Raw genomic sequence first — 21,572 nt, 5'->3', positions numbered from 1 at the left:
TGAGTTGGTTGTCTTTGTTGATATCTTGCTTCTCATGGATTCAGTTTACACAACACTTCATGCCTTAACCTTGAAATTCAATTATGGCCATTACATGATGATGTGAAAATTCAGGAAATTCTTCATCATTGTCATGAATATGTGTCTATGAAAGGAATTAATTGTGTGGATTAGAAGATGAATTATTACAATAGGAAAAGAAAAATTTGTTAATTAATGTGGGCTTTTACAAAATTGAAGGTTTGACCTTTTACCCGCCACATGGGAAAAAACGAAATGGCTTTTATTAAAACTCGGCCTCTCTACACTCCGTAGTTAGTTAGTCCCGCCAAAAAGAGCTTTCTGTTTCATGAGAACTAAACGACTGCTATCATATGCCGCCACTTTTCACTGCCATAAAATCCCACCCATAATAAAACAATCTCTTCAATCAGTCAAGAAATCCTCTATCCAATCAGACCCACCATTAATACCAAAGGGACCCTCCATTTTAGCCACAAATCTCATCAAGTCATATTTTGATGAAGGCCTAATAGAAGAAGCACGTACACTGTTCGATGAAATGCCCGAAAGAGACGTGGTTTCATGGACTGTCATGATTGCTGGGTATACGTCTTTTAATTGTCACAATCAAGCATGGACCGTGTTCGTTGAAATGGTGAGAAATGAAGTAAACCCAAATGCGTTCACTTTATCGAGCGTTCTAAAAGCTTGTAAGGGCATGAAGAGCCTTTCGAATGCAGCTCTGGTTCATGGGATGGCTATAAAGGAAGGCTTGGAAGGGTCTATTTACGTTGAAAATTCACTTATGGACGTGTATGCTACGTGTTGCATTAGCATGGATAATGCGCGTCTGGTGTTTAATGATATGAAATGGAAGAATGATGTGTCATGGACTACCCTGATCACTGGCTACGCTCATAGTGGTAATGGCTATGGAGGACTTGGCGTCTTTAAGGAAATGCTATTGGTAAGTAATTGAATCAGTTAAATTAATGCTTTTTTAATACATTTTCGGTTTTTTAAGACAAATAATAAATATAGTAGAAAAGGATATGATTGGTTAGTCTAAAGAAAGATATTGCTCTAAATAGAAGAGTTAAGTTTGTAGCCCACAGCAAAATTTGCTTTTTTGAACAGAAATAGCATGTTCAGTATTGTGAAATAAAAGCTAATTTAACAAACTTGTTTACCTTAAATTATTTGATTTTTAATGTGTGCCGTAGATCTAGTACGTATAATGTTGTGTTTTATGGCAAACAGGAGGGAGTAGAAATGAACCCATATAGCTTTTCGATTGCTGTTAGAGCTTGTGCCTCAACTGGCTGGGTTAGTTTTGGCAAGCTAATACATGCAGCAGTAATTAAACATGGTTTTGGATCCAATCTTCCAGTAATGAATTCCATATTAGATATGTATTGCAGGTTTGACTGCTTATCTGATGCAAATCAATACTTTGATGAGATGACTGAAAAAGATCTGATTACATGGAACACAATAATAGCTGGATATGAAAAGTCAGGTTCTAGTGAGTGTCTCAATATGTTTTCAAAGATGAAGTCAGAACGATTTAGTCCAAATTGCTTCACATTTACCAGTATTATAGCTGCCTGTGCAACTTTGGCAGCTTTGAGTTGTGGACAACAGGTTCATGCTGGAATTGTTCGCCGAGGCCTTGATGGAAACTTGGCATTGGCTAATGCCCTCATTGATATGTATGCCAAGTGCGGAAACATATCTGACTCCAAGAAAATTTTTAGTGAAATGTCTGACAGAGATTTGGTTACTTGGACTTCAATGATGATTGGATATGGAGCCCATGGGCATGGAAAAGAGGCTATCGAGTTGTTTGATGAGATGGTTAAATCTGGTGTCAGACCCGATAGGATTGTGTTCATGGCAGTTCTGACAGCATGTAGCCATGCTGGACTTGTGGATGAAGGCTTGAAATATTTCAAATCAATGAATGACTATAATGTCAATCCGAATAAAGAGATATATGGCTGTGTTGTGGATTTGCTAGGCCGTGCTGGCAGAGTCAAGGAGGCATATGAACTGATAAAAAGTATGCCATTCAAACCAGATGAGTCTGTCTGGGGACCACTGCTCGGTGCTTGTAAAGAACACAGGCTTCCAAACTTAGGCAAATTGGCAGCATTGAGAGTATTGGATTTGAAGCCTAACATTATGGGGACTTACATAATTCTGTCAAATATTTATGCGGCTGAAGGTAAATGGGAGGAGTTTGCAAAATTTAGGAAGATTATGAGAGGAATGGGGAGCAAGAAAGAGGTTGGGATGAGTTGGATTGAGGTAAGGGACAAGGTTTGTGGTTTTATTGCTAATGACAAGATGGGATCTCATACACAGTATGTGTATGGAGTTCTGGAAATGTTGATCAGACATATGAACGAAACAGCCTATGAGCCTGACATAGATTGCTTGATACATGATCTTGAAGGCGAAACTTGAAAAGAATTGGAAGCTGAAGAACTGAGAAACCTTAGTTATTTTTACCGGTGGAAATGGGGGAATTCCAAAAAATCTTTTGGTGCTCCAGAATAACTGTATGTTGGCTGACATGGAAGATAAATGTTGTTAGAGGTGGAATTCTTTGAAAAGGTTTGTGTATTCCAGTTTAAAGCCAGATGGAGAAGGCATCCGGGGATATTGACAAAAGGCATATTTTTGTATTTAAAATATTCTTCCTGATAATTTTCTGAGATCTTTGTATTTGACCGATATTACTTAATTTACTCTTAAAGTTTTCTAACTTTACATACTAATGGAATGTCATTCATCTTGTACGTTAAGCCGACGAAAATGTATACCAGTTCAATAAATATTCTTATCAACTTTTCATTTTCATTCTCTGTTTTATGATGAGTGTCGAGGTGATATTGTCTTCTACAAAGACAGAGTTAGCATGTTACAGCAGGAATGAATATATAAGATGCCGGTTTAAAAAGACTCAACATGCACAGTTGATTAGCAGAGAAATCCTATAGCCTCCGCCCTTGCAAATTCTAATAACAATAAAATTTATTAGGAGTTATCAATTTCACCAACACCGTTTAAAGATCTAAGATCCAAAATATTGTAAGTTGGTCTGTTGGTGGATGAACATTGAGAAGAACATGGACTTACAAGCCACTGCCAGAACAAACAAACAAAATTGAACTAAACAGCAGATACATTTTATTGAGTAAAATGATACACGTTTCAAAAAAGAGAGCATAAATTGCTTCATAACTCCGCTGGTTCTATTTTAATTAACATTAGAAATAAAAAAAATCCCACCAAAAAATCCCAAGGATAATAAAGACCTCCGCTTGATATTAGTGACTGAATGGACAATTAAGGGAAAACTTTATCTCCAAAGCGTCATCTCATTAGTCATCAGTAAGCAACTGATGAATTTCTACAAGATGATCTATATGCAAATCTGCAACACAATACAGAAGTGTCATTGAATTAGCAACAATAAATAGGCAACAACAGAAAAGGCTAAAAATATATGTTTCCAGGAGTCATTTTTTTCCATCTCACCAAGTCTCCACTGAAAGTTCCTCATTTGGGCTCAAGTGTTTTTCCGATAATATTAAAACCAATTTCCATGCTCGACATGGAAACAAGTTTTTTAAATGCTCTGTACCAATGCTCTCATGTTGGGTAAAGCAATTCCCAGTTCATCAAAGTGTCAACAATTTAACATCAATCAGTAATGTGCAGCTAAACATTTGGAACGGTGGAAATTGCTAATATCTGGATTCTAAGCATCTTCCGAGTTCTGAATCAGGCATCTTCGGAATCAGCAACAAGCAAAGATGCTTCATCCATGTGCTTGACATCTATTGCAGTCATGATGTGATTGACAAATGGAACCCTCATAAAATTCAAGATCAGCAGTGATCCACCAATATAATCCACAATTGATGGTCTAACCTCGCAAATATCCTTTCATTTTGGCACTACAGTACTGACTACCTTCACTTCTCAAAGAAAGAGGCCGTACTTATCATTACCAAATGAGCTATTTGTTGCCGCCACAAATCTTTGCTAGAACGAAAGATAAACATCAACATTATGGCAGGGAGACCTATTGCATGACTGAAAAGAATGCATATCTAGTGCTGGTATAACTGGAGAAGCTCTTGGGGTGTGACCATATCAAAATCAGTCTGAAAACATGATGATCTACTACCAAAAATCCATGCACGAACAAGAGCCATGTTTAAAATGATGAAAACGATGACGGTCCCTCACTACAATTTCACGGTCAAAAGCTCTGGAGATGAATTTTGCTGCTGTGTGACAATCATTACAAATTCGCAGATTCTTCATTATCCTTATGGGGTTCGGTGGACTTATAGTGATAAGACCAAAGGCAATTGCAAGCTTCTCACTATGTCTGAACAGAGTTGTTTCCTTCTCTTCTTGATCAATGTCAAATGCAACTTCAAGTGTGTCTGGTGCATAACCTTCAAGCTTTAATTTTTTAGCCATTTCATCCAACATATTGTCAATCTCATTTATCTGAGGATGAGTTCTGTCTCCTGCCAGGAATTCGTGAATTATTCCATTTGCTTCAATCATGCTACAGCCTGGGATCTTTACCACCCCACGCCGCACCATCATCCCCCTAACCTCAAGAACATCGTCCCATCTACCCTTTGAAGCATGTATATTGGACAGTAATACATGGAACCCATCATGATCAGGCTGAAGCTCAACAAGCTTTCTTCCTACTCTCTCCCCCATTTCATGGTCACCATGTTTTTTACAGGCCCCAAGCAAAGCGCCCCAAGTAGCAACATCTGGTGACATAGGCATGCTTTCAATGAGTTCCTCTGCTTCTTTAAGCATACCTGCACGCCCAAGAAGATCAACCATGCATCCATAGTGCTTACTATTAGGTTCTAATCTGTGCTCTTGAATCATAGCATTAAAATGGTGGTGCCCTTCATCTACTAAGCCCATGTGTCGACAAGCCCCAAGAACCCCAACAAAGGTTATCTCATTAGGAGTTACACCTGATTTCTTCATCTCTGAAAACATCTCAAGCGACTTGTCCGCCAACCCATTCATTGCAAAGCCAATAATGAGAGCATTCCAAGAAGAAACCCCCTTTTCCTCCATGCCATGAAAGACCTCTAATGCATTGTCCACACAGCCAAGCTTCATATACATGTCTATAAGGGTTGTACCAAGAATGCTATTAATCTTGAGTCCATTCTTCCTTATATAGGCATGAATCCACTTGCCTTGGTCAAGAGCAACCAAGTGAGTGCAAGCTGAGATGACACTCACCAAAGTGGCTTCGTCCGGCCTAATGCCATGATGCTGCATCTCCATGAACAATGATAAGGTCTCAGAGAATTGGTCATGTTGAGCATACCCGGATATCATTGTACTCCATGACACAACATCCTTCTCAATCATGGCATCAAATAGAGCCCTGGCCTTTTCAACTGACCCACATTTCAAGTATCCAGATATCATAGAGTTCCAAGATATCAAGTCCAAGTTGTGTCCTGCATCAAATAGCTTTTCAGCTGTTGTTATTTCCCCACAGCTTGAATACATGTGAATTAATGCATTTTGAAGATTAATATAACATTCAATTCCGATCTTCACAGCTAATGCATGGACCGATGTTCCGGCCTTAACAACTGTTAAATTCGCACAAGCGGATAGAACACTAACCACCACAACCTCGTCCACCATAACTCTATGATCAATCATGTTCATGAACAAAACCAAAGCCTCCTCATACATTTCATTCTGCTCATAGCAAGAAATCAGTGCACTCCATGAAACCAAATCTTTCTTGGGCATTTCTTTGAATAACCTACAGGCCTCGGCCACATTACCCTTCCTACCAAACAATACAATCATGGAATTTGAAGCAATTATGTTTCTTTCCGGCATTTTATTATAAATAAACTTCGCCTCCTCTACATTGTCCGCATTAACATAGCCTGCCAATATCGAATTCCACGAAACTAAATCCAACACAGGACTTTCATCAAATAGTTTACGCGCAGCGCTCAAATCCCCACAGACAGCATACATGTTTATCAACGTATTATTTACATACACATCTGAATCAAAACCAGCTTTGAGAACATGATCATGAATCAACTTGCCTTCGAAAACAGATAAACGTAATGCACTAGCTTGAGCTAGAAGTGGGTAAGTGTAATTATCAACACCAACATTGTTATTCAACATTAATTTATATAAACATATAGCCTGTTGTGGAACATTTCTCTGAATATAAGCTCTCATCATGGTATTAAAAATGAACCCATTTGGGCTCTCAAGGAAAGCAAAGATTTTAAAAGAGTAACTCATTTCAATGAAAGGTAACAAATCAGTGGAGAACTTGATAAGTCTGCTTGCGGCAAAGGTGTCTGCGATAAGGCCTGTCAGAATCATTTGAGAAAGTATTTGAGTAAACTGTTTGAAGCTTTGACATTTTTGCAAATGGGTCTCTAAAATTGAGAGGTTGATAGTTGGTTTGAAGATGGGTTTCGCATTTACAGAAGATTTGATCGTAGAGGATAGATGGGCCAGTTTTGTTGCCAAAGTCATAAGAGTGAATGGACAGAAATGAAGCTTCTTACTACAAGCAGGGGATTCTGCACTTAGCTATCTTGAATAAAGTGATAGAATGGACTTTAATTAAGCAATGGACTCCTTCGACTTCGACCATGTCACTTGAGCGATTTTTTAGGTTTAAAAAGAGAGAATTACGTGGGATATACCCCCATTCCCTTCAAAATACCTAATATACACCTTAAATTATAACAGTCTTAAGTTTTACATATATATATATTTTAAAAAACTAAAGAAAGTATAAAAATAATCATAACTAAGTAATATGAAATTGAACATATATCTTCAAAGTCGGGTAAATAGTCGATAATACTTGACTTCAACCAAATCATGCATAATTAGTAATTCAATATAAATTCTCAATTTTTTCATGCTAGTTGGGTAAATAATCGAGAATACTCGACTTCAATTGAAATAAAAATTATTTAGAGAATTTTCGATTTTTTCAAATAAGTCGAGTAAAGAGACGGGAATATTTTACCTTAATTTAACCTTATCCAATATTCATACAATAAAAATTCTCGACTTTTTATGAAAGTTCGGTAATTAGTCGAGAATACTCGACTTAAATTGAAATGAAAATTTTTCTTTTAATTAAGTTCGGTAAAAAGTCAACTATACTCGACTTTGATTATATTATTATGTAAAAGACATGAGAGAGAAAGAAAATATAAATAAATGGGGGTTTTTAGGATATTTTTTACTTTTTACACTTTTATGAGGTATATATATGTAATGGAGTATAAATTTGCTATTTTAGTACAAATGGGGAGTATTTAAATAAAAAACCGGTTAAAAATATTTTTTTTTTAACTAAGAATGGCAATAGGGTGGGGTGCGGAGACCTCCATTATTCCTCATCTCATTAAAAATCTTGTCTTCATTCTCGACCTCATCTCCTAATAAATTTTGTGGGGGTGTGGATAGAGAATCCTTACATAGAGGATGATTTATCCATTCCTACTCCCAATCCTTATTTATTTATTTTATAACAAATATAGGTATATGATTTCAATAAATTAAAAATTAAATACTTAAATAAAATCATTACTACATTATAAAATATTTAAATTATTTAAGAAATCTCTAAATATTTGAAACAATATCTTGAAATGATATTAAAATTGAAAAATATTTGAAGAGAACAGTATCTTAAGAGAAAAAAAATATAACAATATTTTAACGTTAAATAAAAATAATATTATAGAGTTTTCTTTTAGTTATAACCTGTTTATATCAAGGAAAAAGAAAAAGAAAAATAAAATTTATTAACTAACAATGCAATTGATAAAACAAAAATTATTAAATAAAAAATTGAAAAACATTTAGATGTAATGGGGATTAGGGTGGAGGTGAGGTGGGGAGTACAAAACCAAATATCGCGCCCATTAAGAATTTGGAGATTATTTTTCTTTCATTCTCCAAACATTATTCAAAATTTACCATATTTGGAATGAAGCTCCATAAGACCCTAAACTCGTGTAGGATTATGTCATCCCTATTTTAACCTTATTCGACTGAAAAAAATATTAATATGATTAAAAATATTTTAATTCGATTGAAATAAGATAAAAATAAAGCTAAAAATTAGGGGTGCTCGCATATTGGATTTTGTGGATTGAACATCAATCCATATCCGATCCATGATTTTGTGGATTATAAATTTTTAATTCAATTCAATCCACGAATTGGTGAAATTCAATATAAATCTAATCTATGCGTCTGCGGATCGGATGCGGATTTGACCAAATTCATATCCAATGCACCATTTTAAGGATTGGTTTGTAGACTAATTTTTTTTTAATTATGTCCTATCTACAAATTAACTAAATAAAAAAAATTAATATAAAAATAATTTTACTACTGATCAAATTCAAAATTAAATAAATTTAAATAAATTAATTGCTTCAATAAAGTTCAAAAATACTTAAAAAGTTTCAAAATATAATACACAAAAAAAATTCTTTTGTTTAGATTAGCATATAAAAATTAACTGCTTAGCAAGTTATATTTTTTTATTTAATTATTTATATTTATATTATTATCGGATAAGATATAATATGATATTAATGTAATTATATTTTAACTTATTTATTTATTCGTAAGTATAATGCTACATTAAGTTTAAATTTTTTACTAAATAAATATTTTTTTTACGAATTTAAGAATTTTTGTGAATTTATAGAAGTAAATCCATATCCAATCCACCGACTATAAATTTTTAATGTAATTTAATCCTTGAATCAAATTTTTACAAATTAAATAAATCAGATTAAATTCTGAATATCCTGCTAAAAATGGACTCTTGCCTTCATTGCTAATTAGTACAGTAATAAACATGCATTTTGGAAAAGAAAAACGCACTGATACCTAAAGCTGACGTTGACAATTTGTCTTTCGGAAACGGAACGCCCTCAGTTTCCCTCTCCCGCCAAAATCTAAAACCCTAACCAAGAAAAACAAAGAATGCCTCGAAAACCCAAATCCAAACTGACTAAGAGTCCGAAACCCAGAACCGACAACTCAGGAACGCCCTTCAATCCCGGCTCACAGGTTGAAATCTCCTCGAACGACGTCGGATTTCGCGGTTCATGGTTTATGGGCACCGTAATTCGGCGGCCAATGGCAAGAAACCCCACAAAGTACTTGGTCGAATACAGCCGCCTGTTCGAAACCGAAGCAGGGAAAAAGCCCTTGAAGGAAGTGGTGGATTTGGATCTGCTGAGGCCGTTGGCGCCGAGAGAGAAGGAGAGGCAGTTTAAGTTAGGGGAAGAAGTTGATGCGTTTTATAATGATGGGTGGTGGGAAGGGGTTATAACTGAGGTTGATGATGGAAAATTTGCTGTTTATTTCAGGAATTCGAAGGAGCAGATTAAGTTTGCTGCTGAGGATTTGAGGTTGCATAGAGAGTGGATTAAGGGTGAGTGGAAACCTCCTTTGGAAGATGATACTGAGACTGAGGTAGCATTCTTTTTCTTAGATTGCTTTAATTTCGAATTGATTTGATGGTATAGTATGTGATGCATGTTGAATTCTTGATTTTGGGAAAGTAGTTTTGGCCTCTTTTTGTATGTTCGTGTGTCTGTGTGTGTGTGGGAGAATTGACAGTATTTATTGGGTTTTGGAAGAATAGACTGATTTCATGCCTGGTGTGATTGTGAATTGGCCTGGCGTGCATCATTATTTAATGAGACCAGGTTAACATATGCTAGTGAAAGTCAATTGTAGTGGGTTACCCTTGGATTCCTGATAATTAAAGGCATGTAAAAATTGGACAGACGAGTGTAACTATGAAAAGATGGCTAGAAGTCTGAACGGAAATTCGAGTGTTATATACTGAAGGCTTAAAATGTCTTTATCTGATTTTTAAAGATAAACAAACGGATCTTCTTGATTGAATTGTTTATTAACTCACAATGGTAGCTGTTGGTCTTTGGCTGTGAGGAAACCTCCCTGTCAACTGCCTTTGGTTTTAGAATTAGAAACATAAAATGTAATATTAAGGGAATTAGTCTGTGGATATTTAACTCTATTGAGAAAGAAGGACTGGTTAAATTTTCTACTTATTTTCAGAAACCTTTTTCTTTCTCCCTTTGGTGTTGGTTGTAATGCTGATGTACTTTGGTTACTTGAAAGTAACAAACTGATTGGATGTATCAAACTTGGGAATTGACTTTTATGACGATTCTGAAGCTTAATAATTATATGCTTTTTGATACATAAATAGTCAAGTGATAGGTTCTGGTAAATTAGAGATATGAGGTGGTGAATGCAAAGGGTGCAGACGGCCTTTTTTCTCAAGAAACATCGTTCTTATAATCATATGCCATTCTCCTTTTTTGTTTTTGTGGTATAATTTTTTATTCTGTTTCTTGTTAGTTGGTTAATATTTTGGCTTTTCAAATCTGGAACTGCAGAAGTTGGCAACTAATTCTAAAGAGGAGCCTGACAAAGTTAAAACTGAAGAGCTATTTTCGAATTCTAAACCAGAAGAGGAGCCTGACAAATTTAACACAGAAGGGCTATTTTGCAAGGGGACATTAGTTGAGGTTAGCAGTGATGAAGATGGTTTTCAAGGTGCTTGGTTTGCTGCAACTATTGTTGAACCAACAGGGAAGGACAAGTATCTCGTTGAGTATCAGAGCTTGAGAACAGAAGATGATAAAGAGTTTTTGAAGGAAGAGATTGATATTAAACACATAAGACCTTCTCCGCCAGAAACTCTAATGGTTGATCGTTTCAATAAGCTTGATGAGGTTGATGCCTTGTACAATGATGGTTGGTGGGTGGGTGTGATTTCTAAGGTTTGTAGCAACTCAAAGTACGTCGTCTATTTTAAGACTACCAAGGAGGAACTCACGTTTGAGCATTCTGATTTAAGGCTACATCAGGACTGGATTAATGGCAAATGGGTAACAGCTTCCCAGGTATGACTCCCATGCTCTTGTGAGTTATTATGATGCTCTGACAGATTGTTTGGTAAATTGTGAAACATGATTAAAACTTGTTACTGATGGTTTGTCTGTTTATGAAATTTATCAAGGGTTTGAGATGGTGATTGCTGGAGAGGGAAATAGACGAGCAGAGGATCGCATTCCATGTCTAAACCCTAGCTATGGTGATAGGATGAGTTAAATTTTCCCTGCATTGCTGCTTAACAAGTTTCAGCACTTTTTGACTGGTCGTTGCCTTGTTTTCCCAATTTAGGCACTTTCTATGAATGTAAATAAACACGAATTTCCAAAATTTTACTTTTAATTGATTACAGCTTATGATGTAAATCCTACTGTCTCTAGAAGTTACAATGATGTAAAATCCATCTGTCGGATTGACTGTTTGCATTCACTTTGGTAACTGAGAAAGACTTTTCTGTTGCTGCTATTAATTGTTCTGCACATGAAGTATTGTAGTCTGATTCTGTGTAATGACATGAATTCTGTAGTTGCAAGCATTGAATGGAGTCGGTGTCTGAAATTAAATCCGTATGTTATACAACTTCTGAGGCTACCAGTCTACCATGCTTTGTTCATTGTCTACAGTAAAGGCACTCGATAAAAATGGTCTTTACTTTAGCAGGTTCAGGCCAAAGTAAAGATAAAAAGACAGGCTTGTGACCCTATATGGCTGTGTGTGGACTGAACTTTGATGCTTCAAAAAGGCGAAAGAAGAAAAAAAAAAGGGTTCTCATTGTTACTTATGGTTGATCTAATCAAGCAACCGCAAGTTCCAAGTGCCAGAATAAAGAATCCAAGGAATAATGACCATTAATTGCTGTCAATTAGGAAATTAAATACCCATATCAAGATGCCTTACTTAGGTTTACTTCCGTGGTCGCCATTCTTTGTTCATTGTCTAGTACTAACGACACTTGAGAAAAACGGATCTCTTCCTTTAGCATGTTTCAGGATAAAATAAAGATATACCGATAGGTTTAGGACATATCTTAATCGAAATTTGATGCCCCAACAAGAAAAGAAAAAGGAATTCTCATCCTTTTGGCCATTGATTGTGGTATGTAAAGACAAACAGCCATATCCGCTAGACGCCGTACTTAGGACCACAGGATGCCGCTCGGATCTTGTAAAACCAGAAAAGAAATTGCAGAACTCTAGTAACAAACACAGATCTCAAAACATGGAAAGTATGGAACCATTAGATGAAATTTTAAGTTGATTTTATTACAACAATTAGGACAGTAGGGGAGGACAGCAGTACACGCAACGGATATAAAGACAGAACCTACGGGCAAATAGAGCCTCGGAGCATTTTTCTAATGTCTCTTATACATCCCTGACGCCCACAGCAGCCGGATCTTTAACATCCTTGCTCTTGCTGTCCTTGGCGTTCTTAGTTGGCTCCTCAACCTGAAAAGCAGAGACAGGAAAAGACCTTGATAGCCCTGCAGGAGTTTGGAAAGTGATCTTACCGGTAGGTGGATCATCAACATAAATATCACTCATGGTAATCCAAATCAAAAGCTCTTTGCTCTTGACCCCGGTGAGTTTCTTGATCCTGTTAGGCTCAACAACGGCGGTGACCTCAGTTGCATAACTGACAAGCTTGCCGATCTTTTCAAACTTGTGGGTTATGCTCTTCTTCTGCTTCAGCCACACGAAGCCAGTCTCTTTCACATACCCACATTCCTCAATATCATGCAAGGGCAATAACCCATTCGGCAACCCTATTTCCGTGAGCAAAAACTTTGACTTCTCCTGACAAATCTCGTCTCCACGGTACAATTCTGCCTTGGCTCTGATCTCTTCCGTCACAAGAGACATTTTTGTTTTTCTCGCAACAATTTCTCTCCAAATTTCCCTTTTTTGGCTTTCTGGTTTCCGATGGGAGGTGCGGTGGTGTGGCAGTTAAAAATGGTTCCAGGAATATTTATACAAGTGATATTATAAATTTGCCCTTGATATTCGGACAAATATGTAAAAATGCCATTGTGAATTTTGCTTTGGTTCGTTTAACTTACTAGGTCGTAAATTTGTTAAACAAGAAGCGTATCAGAGTGGAGAAGGTCGTTTGCATTTATGATGCAGTTGGGAGTTTATGGCGGAATTAAAGGGCAAAACTGTAGGTTGAAAGGAGTCACCAATGAGACACTGCCACGTGTAGGTGATGTTGTTGGAAGTAGGATCCTATTTAATGGGGGAGTCCCTATATTATATGTAATGTAGCATACATAACCCATAAGAACCACATAAATTACGAGACTCACATAATTATGTGGTTCTTATGAGTTGTGCATGTAACATAGCAAAATCCTTTAGTGGGTGGTTGATGACATGTACGTATGTTCATTCTCTTTTTCTTTTTGGATTTAATTTTAAGTACCAAGTTAATACCAACTACTGTTGTTCACGTGGTATTGCAAGTACTTCAGTTACAGTGTATAAATTATAATCATTTTATTCAAGTTGATAAATCGAAGTACTGGTTGGGAAAGAACACAGGAGGCCTGGCAAAAATGCCCGGCCCAGCCAGCGAGAAGGCCGGGCCCAGCTTTGAATAGGAATGGTAAATATCCAATTATGAATGGATAATATCCATCTAAATACAAATTTATAATTATTCATAATGGATATATTCATATTCGTATTCAATATTTAATATTAGACATGGATATCCATATAGTTATGGAGATCCATGGATATTTTATTTTTATTATATAAAAATAATAATATAAAATAGTTAAAATTCTAATATCAAATTTAACTATTAAACTATTTATATTAGTAATAATATATATATAAAATAAAATGGCGGTTCGGTGGTCGGTGGCGGCGGTCCGGCAAATTTCCGGCGAATTTCGGCGGAGGTCTGGGGACCTTCCGGCGAGGTCGGTGGTGGTCCGACAACTTTTTGGTGGAGGTCCATTTATAATATTAAATTAATAAAATAAAATAATAATTATTAATAGTATTAAATAAGTTAAAAAATTAAAAGGTAATTTTGAAAACTTTAGTTTTTAATATAAGAGGAATTTAAATTTTTCACTAGTTAATATAATATTTTTACAATTGTTTGTTTATTATATTTTTTATTTTTAATTTTATAAAATTAAAACTTTTTAAACTTGTGTTGGGTTAAACGGATATCCATTGGATAAAAATAATTATCTATATCTATCTATATCCATCTGGATATAATTTTAAAATATCTATTTCAAGATCCAAAAATTTTTGGATGGATATTATCCGATCCAATTGGATGGATATTATGGATATCCATTATGGAGCGATCCAGTTGTCATCCCTAGCTTTGAATATCCGGGCCCGAGTAAAAAATAATTTTTGTCTTAAGAATTCATAACGACATCACACTATAAACATTTTTTTTTTAATTATTATTCTATCGCAAGTTGGTGAAACGTTTTAATGGGGAAGAAAAGAAACCCCTTCATATTTAAAAAAATCCTGAAAATCTTAGCACCTATGTGTGGATTGTTAACAAAATTAGTATATGCTTTCTTAGAATGCGAGATGAATAAGCATTGTGTTTTTGAAAATTGAAAAATGTTTATGGACCATTTCGTAAATTTAGTAGAGCAGTGTTCGCATCACTCGCTTTCAGTATTTAAATTAACTATAACGCTTCTTGTTTAATATAGCATAATACTTTACAGATATATTTCTTATTCAAAATTTTATTTCTAATCAGATTCAAGAAAATAAATACCATTACTAGTTTTTCTCAGCCTATTTATTATGATGTTTACAAGTAAAATTGAGATTTCTTCTCAGAAATTGATTTCTAAAATTAATATGTTCACTTATATATTAGGGTCCGACTACGGTGCAACTGTGGTACTGTGCCACAGTTGCATCCAGCCATTGAATCCACTTAGATAAGTGGGGTTCATTGGAAGCCAACGGCTGGGTGCAACTATGGCACGGTACCACAGTTGCACCACAGTTTTTCCCTATATATTAATGTGATGTATTTAGCTTATTTTGAATTAAATTTTTTATTTAAATATTCAAATTACTTAATAGAATAGATCAGATAGATTCTAATAAATTTATGTAATTTGGTGACTTGTCTATGAATAATTTACTTGTACAATATTTTTAATAATTGTAATTTAGTATTGACTCAATTTTTATTGTAATGTGCCGCCTTTTATTTTTTTTTCCAAAAAATAGATTGAACAAGTGTTTTAAAGGCATTAGTCCATTACATAAAGTGTGTTATTGCGATATAAAGGGATTATTGATAATCCATCCTACCACACTTGTCAGTTACTAATTATACAGCAAAGCAGAATGCAGAGAAAAGGACACGTGTCCTTAATTTGCTAGGGCCACGCAAATCCATCTGGGTCCCACTAAACATTCCTCGAGATAGAGAAAAAGAAATTAATTACTAAACCCAATTAAATTCTGGTTTGGTTTCAGGCTTACCGTTGAGTGGCCGCGTAGTAATGGGCGACCAAACCTAGTTAATGATCTTCAGAACCATACCAACCGACAGAAGGACCTACGTATCCTCCTCTGAATAGTTGGTCCAACTTTTATGTGGTTCTGTCCTGGCGATTAGACTCAAACCCACTACTGAGTACTGACAGAAACTTGGAAGTGTATGCACAACCTATACTGTGGATAATAACAATCAGTCATTGTGTTAAGTGTTACCAACTTATTTTCTCCACTACTTATTTGGCTTTTCCAGGAATGAATTGGAAGGACAAAAATTTACAAAACAACTTGCATACAATGTAATCCCATATTTGTATAATAATAACTGTCGCGGGGCAAAATGAAACCAATCTAATTCAAAAGATGCTTTTGGAAGTGATTTCATGCACCAATAAGCTGCCGTTTTGGCTTCTCAACTCAGAAATTTCAAGGCAATGTTCAACTGGTTGCAGCTTTTGCATTAATATGGTTCTCCCTTCCTGTTTCGGAGCTGAAGTTATTTAGCAGGGATTCGATGTGTTTGATTTCTTTTGGCAGGGAGCCCGTAAGGACCTGTTCCAACAATTTGTAAAGGTAGTCAAAAGCGAAGAATGTTAGGAAAAAAAAAAAAACCATCACCAGTTTGTTATTTTTAGTTTTACGTATTTGTGCTTCGGAGGACATAAGATTACTTGCATAGATGATGTACCAATTAACTATTACAGCAGCCAAGGTGTGAGAGAAAATATATATCAACGTATTTCAAATGAATTTCAAAATGGTGAAGTAACGGTAGATGTAATATTAACTACTACTATAAAAGTTATCGTTCGTTTCAACAGTTCCAACTGCATCAGATTAAAAGCATTGAATCACACAACCAAAGGAAATATTTGATGGTAGTAGCATCATATAAAAGGAAAAAATCAAGAGAATTGGAATGGCCATCTAGCTGCCCGAAACTCATATAACCAAATGCAAACTAAATCAAAACTGTATACCTCATAACCAGTTTCTGTGATAAGAACTTCATCTTCAATCCTTATCCCAATTCCTCGAAACCTGGAAAAAATTTTTTTATCCAATCAGGAACAATTAGGAGTCATAGTATAATCTCACAAACTAGTGGCTAATTTTGAACATATTAGAAGAGCAGCATGACAATCACTTTCCAAGTTTTTGATGATGAATTTGTTAAAACAGATAAAATAAGACAGAACAGGTATTATTAATGAACTCAACAAACTATTGATCTCATTGGAAAAAAAAAACTAAAAATAAAAAGAGTATTGACCTGTTTTGCTATGATCAACAGATGACAATCCCCCTTTTTTTTTCCAAGAGGAGGATTCAATATACCAGTATTAAAGTGTGACTTCAAGGAACTTCATTTTATGAATTTTGAAGACATGATGAAACAGTAATACACAATAAAACTGAAAAGTACCTCTCTGGACCAGAGAAAGAACGTGGGATATAGATTCCTGGCTCAATAGTTATCACCTGCAAAGTTGTTGCAAACTTTTAACAAAATCCTTAAAAAAAAAAAGAAAAAAGAAAAAGTGAACTATGCTGATGCAAGCAAACAAGCAGTTTCGATATGTCTGGTCAGAAACTACCAAAGCAGAGAAAGTTGGCTATGTAGCATGCCCTCCAAAAGAAACTCTCATTGCCACTAATCATTTTTTGGTAAAGTTATAGGAGATTTGGAACAGCAATACTTTTAATGTTGCCACTTGCTAATTCGACACATATTACAAAGAATAATGTAACATAAAAACCCAATTTTTATGAAGACAAATTATCTACAGGTTAAACCAACATCCTGGTTCACATTCTCTCCCCCCTCTTTTCTGTCTTGAATTTCTTAAACGCCACTAAAAAGTAGTAGAAAAGGATAAAACCACATCAGGATGTCAACTTACAACACCTGGCTCCAAGGGACGTTCATAGGTAACCACAGAACTATCATGGACATCCATTCCCAGATAGTGACCTGGACATCAAAATAAATGAAGAAACGGTAACATAAATAATTACACCTTTGGTGTCACTTTTCTAATTTATTATTAGGTTAGAAACTAACTTATCTTGAATATTTTGGAGAGATTATTGAATAGTGCGAATAAAGCCATATGTTATTGTACATTATATAGACAAAAGGACGAGCTGACATGTATGATGGGTGAAGTTTGGACAAACCTATGGAAGTTGGGTTTAGCTCGTTGTAGGGATCAGTCCCATCGCTATTCACAATTCCAATTTCCTTCAGTCCTTTCCGCAGCATTCCAACCTATGTAAGCACAAAGTCAACAGGACTATAAAATTGCTTACAGTTAAATGTTTGTTTGAAGCATCAAGCAGCTTAAACTAGATAAAACCATATTACTTTATCAGGAGAAATATGTCCAATAATAAGATAATTTATATAAACAAGGGCATATAAACAAGGAGTCATAAAAAAGTGAGCCATCACGTCATTTGGCACAAAGTGACAACAAATTATAAGGAATGAGGACATGAAGTGCCATCCTTTCATTCTTCAGGCAAGGGGAATCGATTCAAAGGAAAAACAGAGTAACTACAATTTTAGGTTCTAACGATCATACTGAATAGTGGTGTATTTGTAGAAGGCTAGCGCCAGGCTTGCACAGCTTCAGACATTCCTTGTTTGTTTGAAGTATGAGATCATAAAGCGCTTCCTAGAAAGTAGAAAATAAACATCAACAATGCAACATTCATTCATTATGGCTTAAAGCACTAGAGAATAACAAAATTTTTAAATGACAAAACCAATGAAAGAAAATGAATTAAGTAAACAAAAAACTGTTAGAATTACAGCAGTTTCAGATGTTCCAAAACTTAATGCACAACATGGTGCATATAAATACCATTTTATTTTTTGTCCAAGATTAAATAGCAGGAGAACATGAAGCAGTGCGTACTTCTAACGAAGAAAAGCTACCGCTTGGCGGCCAGGTACGTGTCATATCACTGACATAACCATGCAATTCACACCCAACATCCATTAAAACAAGATCCCCATCATCAATCTGCAAAATATGTTGCAAAGATAGTCACAATAGGATTTTTGGTGAGAATGAAATCCACATTTTGATAAGTGAACATACTTTCTGGTCATTCCGAGAGTAATGTATAACAGCAGCATTAGGGCCACCACCAACGACAGGATTAAATCTAGCAAAAAGGAATCACATTCATTAATCATCTGAAAATTTTACAGTATATAATACTTCAGGCTAGAATCCATTATAATTTTATATCTTGTCACACCCAACATCACAATAGCACATAAAGTAAAAGAATAAAGTATATAATTTAAATAATTTCTCTGGTTCCAACCATTTGAAAGGAAAATACTCACGCCATTCTTTGGGCACCTCTCATTTTGCATTCATATTCAAACTTTGCTGCTAACAAACCCTCATAAGGATGTGACTTTGAATGCAGCATTGTCTGTAAAAGGGCCTGAAAGAAAATAAATTTAATCCATAAAATATCAAACAGGGGTTCCGAATTACAACCATAATTAACCATCTGAAAAAGACAGCAGTCACAGCAAAATTATGAAAATCTCAAGAAATAAAAGAAGTAAAAATAATAAGTTAAAAATAATATTTTTTCCACATATATATATATATATATATATAAATCTAAGGCTGATCTAATGGGACTGAAGTTCTAATTTTATCTATATTATATGAGAAGAGGACTTTAAATTGAAGATAGTTAGCTACAACACACACTTGGAAGTACCTGGCAACCAATTGATGCAGATTCTCTCATTAACTTGAGCTCAGCAGGTGATTTTACCCACCTCAACTCATGTGTAAGCCTAGAAAGATTTCTAACTGCGCCATAGAAATCTGCCTTTTGGAAGGCCTCCAAGTTCGTGTATGTTTGTACAGCTGTCTCCTGATTATGGAACAATTTGGAAGATCTCCCTATCATATCTGGAAGGATCTGCAGCAATATTAGAATAAGAAACATAAAACAATTCTGCATAAAGCATGTGAATAGATGCTAGGTTACTGTTACCGACCGGAAATCAAATACATCTCTAAAGAGGCTCAAAAGAACTATGGCCAAAATTTCCAGTTTGCTAGATACAGGAATGTCTAGTAATTCATTGAAGTAGACTCTACCAAATCATCCTGTAATGCATTACAACAATAATGTTTTCCTAGTCTTCACACAACCAGAGTATTCAACTCACCTCCTGTATTTTGCTCATTGGATATGCTTTATCAGCCTTGAATGTTTCTGCGGCTGCATCGACTCCCGCAATTTGCCCCTTCCAGATAACATCCTAAAAATAAACAATTTAATCAAAACTCACATCAGAACTTTGTCCATATTAAAAGTTGCAGAGATTCATGGAACTAGCCTTGACTAAACTTTATGGCTATCACAATGTATAGGAATAACTAGTATTGCTTCTACATGCATATTTGAGTGTAACTCGAGCAGTATTTATTTATTTATGTTATTTTATAAAGAAGAGATGATACCACATTTGCTTGGGTACTTAGTTTCATGCACCAAACTGCATACATATGTAGGCGGGAAAATTACAATATATCCAAGTCATTTGTGCAGGGATCATGTCAATGTCAAAAGTAGTGCATTAAGAAAAATCTATCATGCCAGAGAGTTGTCATACATGAGCAGATGTTTCTGGCATGAACATGCACAAACCACACTCATGGCTTAAAACTGCCACACCACCAGGTTGTTGACAGCCGGTGATATATAGGTAATTAGCATCTTGCCGGTATGGGTAAGGCACAACATCGGTCATCATCTTTTCAGGGGCAGCTGCAAGGATGGCAACACTATTCTCTGGGAGAATCTCCAATAACCTTTTCCTCCTTGAGATGTACTCCTCAGCACTTATTCCAGGTGTGATCTCCCCTTCCTTCATTAACTACAAAGCCACCCCTAAAGCTGATTATTAGCTAAACACAATTTAGCAATATTCTAAAACTAGTTTCTCTTTCAAGGATTTCACTTTGTTTTGCTAAATAAATGCAATTCTTCAGCAGGTATATATGTATTGATAATATACATTAGTTACTTCCAAACCAGGTTCCTAAGAATCAAAATACTGATAAGTAAACACAGATATTGAGTTGCCGCACCTGAGGATGGGACGCTGGAGTTGGTTGTCCACTATCAACAAACTTTTTTGTAGAATATGCACGCCGTCCATTGACCTAGAAACCCGTTAACAAAACACCGAAACAAAAATTCATCAAAAGCCAAATAAGTATTATACAGCAGGCATTCACAAAATCCATCAACAGATAAAGTAAGTAACGTGATTGATAATTGCAAATTAGACCGCCATCAACAAATAATCCAACGAATTCAGCACTCAACACAAAAAACAAAGCAAGTACAAAGCAACAACCTCATTCCTCAGCAGCAGTCCCTAAATGCTACTCATATAAGCCCAAAAACATATAATTGATAAAATAGCTTCTGCCACCCAATTCCTTATGAAAATTCCCAAAATATTTAGCCCCAAAATCACATCTTTATTCAAGATAAAAGCTTCAATTAACATGAATTTTATCTACTCACTGGACTATCTGCAAAGTGCCCACTTCAGAGTTCAGCCCAAAAAGTTAAATTAATAATTAAAAAAAGAAACTTTCTTTAAAAATTTGGTAAATACGATGCTATTAACACATGAAAGGCATATACAGAGGACATATTACTTGTCTACATGAGATTCTTTGAAGTAGTTTCCGCATTAGAATTTGCATTTTTTTTAGCTTCTGCTCTTCTGCAACTGTCTTTGAAGTTCGAAAGATGGGTTGTACTTTGTTTGAACAGCTTAAACCTCGGAGTCTCGGACGAAACTTATAACTAAGTTCCGTGTGCAGGGTTTAACTTTTATATCGGCACTTTTGGTCCAAAACATAAGTCCCTGTCGAGATTTTTTCGGGGTGCTGTTAATCTTTGACTTGCAATTAAAGTTTAGGAATTTGTGTATAAATAAATTAGTGTAAATGATGCTTTTTT

At 35.4% G+C, this 21,572-nt stretch overlaps 5 protein-coding genes across 8 annotated transcripts; 2 read left to right on the top strand and 3 right to left on the bottom strand.

Moving 5' to 3' along the window:
• The first annotated feature begins 136 nt into the window (after positions 1 to 136).
• On the top strand, positions 137 to 2,868 carry LOC102606742 (putative pentatricopeptide repeat-containing protein At1g56570). The gene is made up of 2 exons (XM_006472172.4): positions 137 to 970; positions 1,264 to 2,868. Exons 1-2 carry the CDS (start codon positions 350 to 352, stop codon positions 2,470 to 2,472), a joined length of 1,830 nt encoding a protein of 609 aa, XP_006472235.2. The 5' UTR covers positions 137 to 349; the 3' UTR covers positions 2,473 to 2,868.
• A 171-nt stretch (positions 2,869 to 3,039) lies between these two features.
• Positions 3,040 to 6,752, bottom strand: LOC102631336 (pentatricopeptide repeat-containing protein At3g62890-like). Its single transcript, XM_006472171.4, has 2 exons — positions 3,550 to 6,752; positions 3,040 to 3,445 (listed from the first exon to the last, which is right to left on the bottom strand). The coding sequence occupies exon 1, from the start codon at positions 6,595 to 6,597 to the stop codon at positions 4,201 to 4,203; it is 2,397 nt and encodes a 798-aa protein (XP_006472234.2). The 5' UTR covers positions 6,598 to 6,752; the 3' UTR covers positions 3,040 to 3,445; positions 3,550 to 4,200.
• A 2,188-nt stretch (positions 6,753 to 8,940) lies between these two features.
• Positions 8,941 to 11,502, top strand: LOC102630729 (protein AGENET DOMAIN (AGD)-CONTAINING P1). Its single transcript, XM_006472169.4, has 3 exons — positions 8,941 to 9,582; positions 10,539 to 11,048; positions 11,165 to 11,502. The coding sequence occupies exons 1-3, from the start codon at positions 9,088 to 9,090 to the stop codon at positions 11,177 to 11,179; spliced, it is 1,020 nt and encodes a 339-aa protein (XP_006472232.2). The 5' UTR covers positions 8,941 to 9,087; the 3' UTR covers positions 11,180 to 11,502.
• Positions 11,503 to 12,273: 771 nt separating this feature from the next.
• LOC102631030 (uncharacterized) lies at positions 12,274 to 13,007 on the bottom strand. The gene has a single exon (XM_006472170.4). It carries the CDS (start codon positions 12,897 to 12,899, stop codon positions 12,402 to 12,404), a length of 498 nt encoding a protein of 165 aa, XP_006472233.2. The 5' UTR covers positions 12,900 to 13,007; the 3' UTR covers positions 12,274 to 12,401.
• A 2,688-nt stretch (positions 13,008 to 15,695) lies between these two features.
• On the bottom strand, positions 15,696 to 21,511 carry LOC102630023 (intermediate cleaving peptidase 55, mitochondrial). 4 transcript variants are annotated; one of them, XM_006472167.4, is made up of 14 exons: positions 21,266 to 21,510; positions 20,684 to 20,758; positions 20,206 to 20,483; positions 19,759 to 19,851; positions 19,299 to 19,505; positions 18,907 to 19,010; positions 18,653 to 18,719; positions 18,467 to 18,574; positions 18,131 to 18,223; positions 17,724 to 17,814; positions 17,447 to 17,517; positions 16,969 to 17,024; positions 16,523 to 16,583; positions 15,696 to 16,094 (listed from the first exon to the last, which is right to left on the bottom strand). In XM_006472167.4, the coding sequence occupies exons 3-14, from the start codon at positions 20,464 to 20,466 to the stop codon at positions 15,981 to 15,983; spliced, it is 1,326 nt and encodes a 441-aa protein (XP_006472230.2). In that variant the 5' UTR covers positions 20,467 to 20,483; positions 20,684 to 20,758; positions 21,266 to 21,510; the 3' UTR covers positions 15,696 to 15,980. The 4 variants fall into 4 exon arrangements, 2 of the variants coding, with proteins under 2 accessions (XP_006472230.2, XP_006472229.2); XM_006472166.4 differs by having other exon boundaries at positions 20,206 to 20,469; positions 21,266 to 21,509; XR_003064686.2 differs by having other exon boundaries at positions 16,007 to 16,094; positions 17,452 to 17,517; positions 20,206 to 20,469.
• Between the last annotated feature and the right edge of the window lie 61 nt (positions 21,512 to 21,572).

Source organism: Citrus sinensis, chromosome 5 (assembly GCF_022201045.2).
Source record: "Citrus sinensis cultivar Valencia sweet orange chromosome 5, DVS_A1.0, whole genome shotgun sequence".
In the NCBI taxonomy this organism is placed as follows: Eukaryota; Viridiplantae; Streptophyta; class Magnoliopsida; order Sapindales; family Rutaceae; genus Citrus; species Citrus sinensis.
Note: the sequence above shows the minus strand (reverse complement) of the source record. Positions and strands in the feature narration are given on the sequence as shown.

Coding starts and splice junctions, on each gene's coding strand:
- LOC102630023 (XM_006472166.4), bottom strand. CDS start 21,313: ATGCAAATTCTAATGCGGAAACTACTTCAAAGAATCTCATGTAGACAA. Junction 19,852..20,205: donor TGCCAGAAACATCTGCTCAT/GTATGACAACTC, acceptor GTTTATTTTTAG/GATGTTATCTGGAAGGGGCA. Junction 19,011..19,298: donor CTGCATCAATTGGTTGCCAG/GTACTTCCAAGT, acceptor ATTTTCTTTCAG/GCCCTTTTACAGACAATGCT.
- LOC102630729 (XM_006472169.4), top strand. CDS start 9,088: ATGCCTCGAAAACCCAAATCCAAACTGACTAAGAGTCCGAAACCCAGA. Junction 9,583..10,538: donor AAGATGATACTGAGACTGAG/GTAGCATTCTTT, acceptor CTGGAACTGCAG/AAGTTGGCAACTAATTCTAA.
- LOC102631030 (XM_006472170.4), bottom strand. CDS start 12,899: ATGTCTCTTGTGACGGAAGAGATCAGAGCCAAGGCAGAATTGTACCGT.
- LOC102606742 (XM_006472172.4), top strand. CDS start 350: ATGAGAACTAAACGACTGCTATCATATGCCGCCACTTTTCACTGCCAT. Junction 971..1,263: donor TCTTTAAGGAAATGCTATTG/GTAAGTAATTGA, acceptor TATGGCAAACAG/GAGGGAGTAGAAATGAACCC.
- LOC102631336 (XM_006472171.4), bottom strand. CDS start 6,597: ATGACTTTGGCAACAAAACTGGCCCATCTATCCTCTACGATCAAATCT.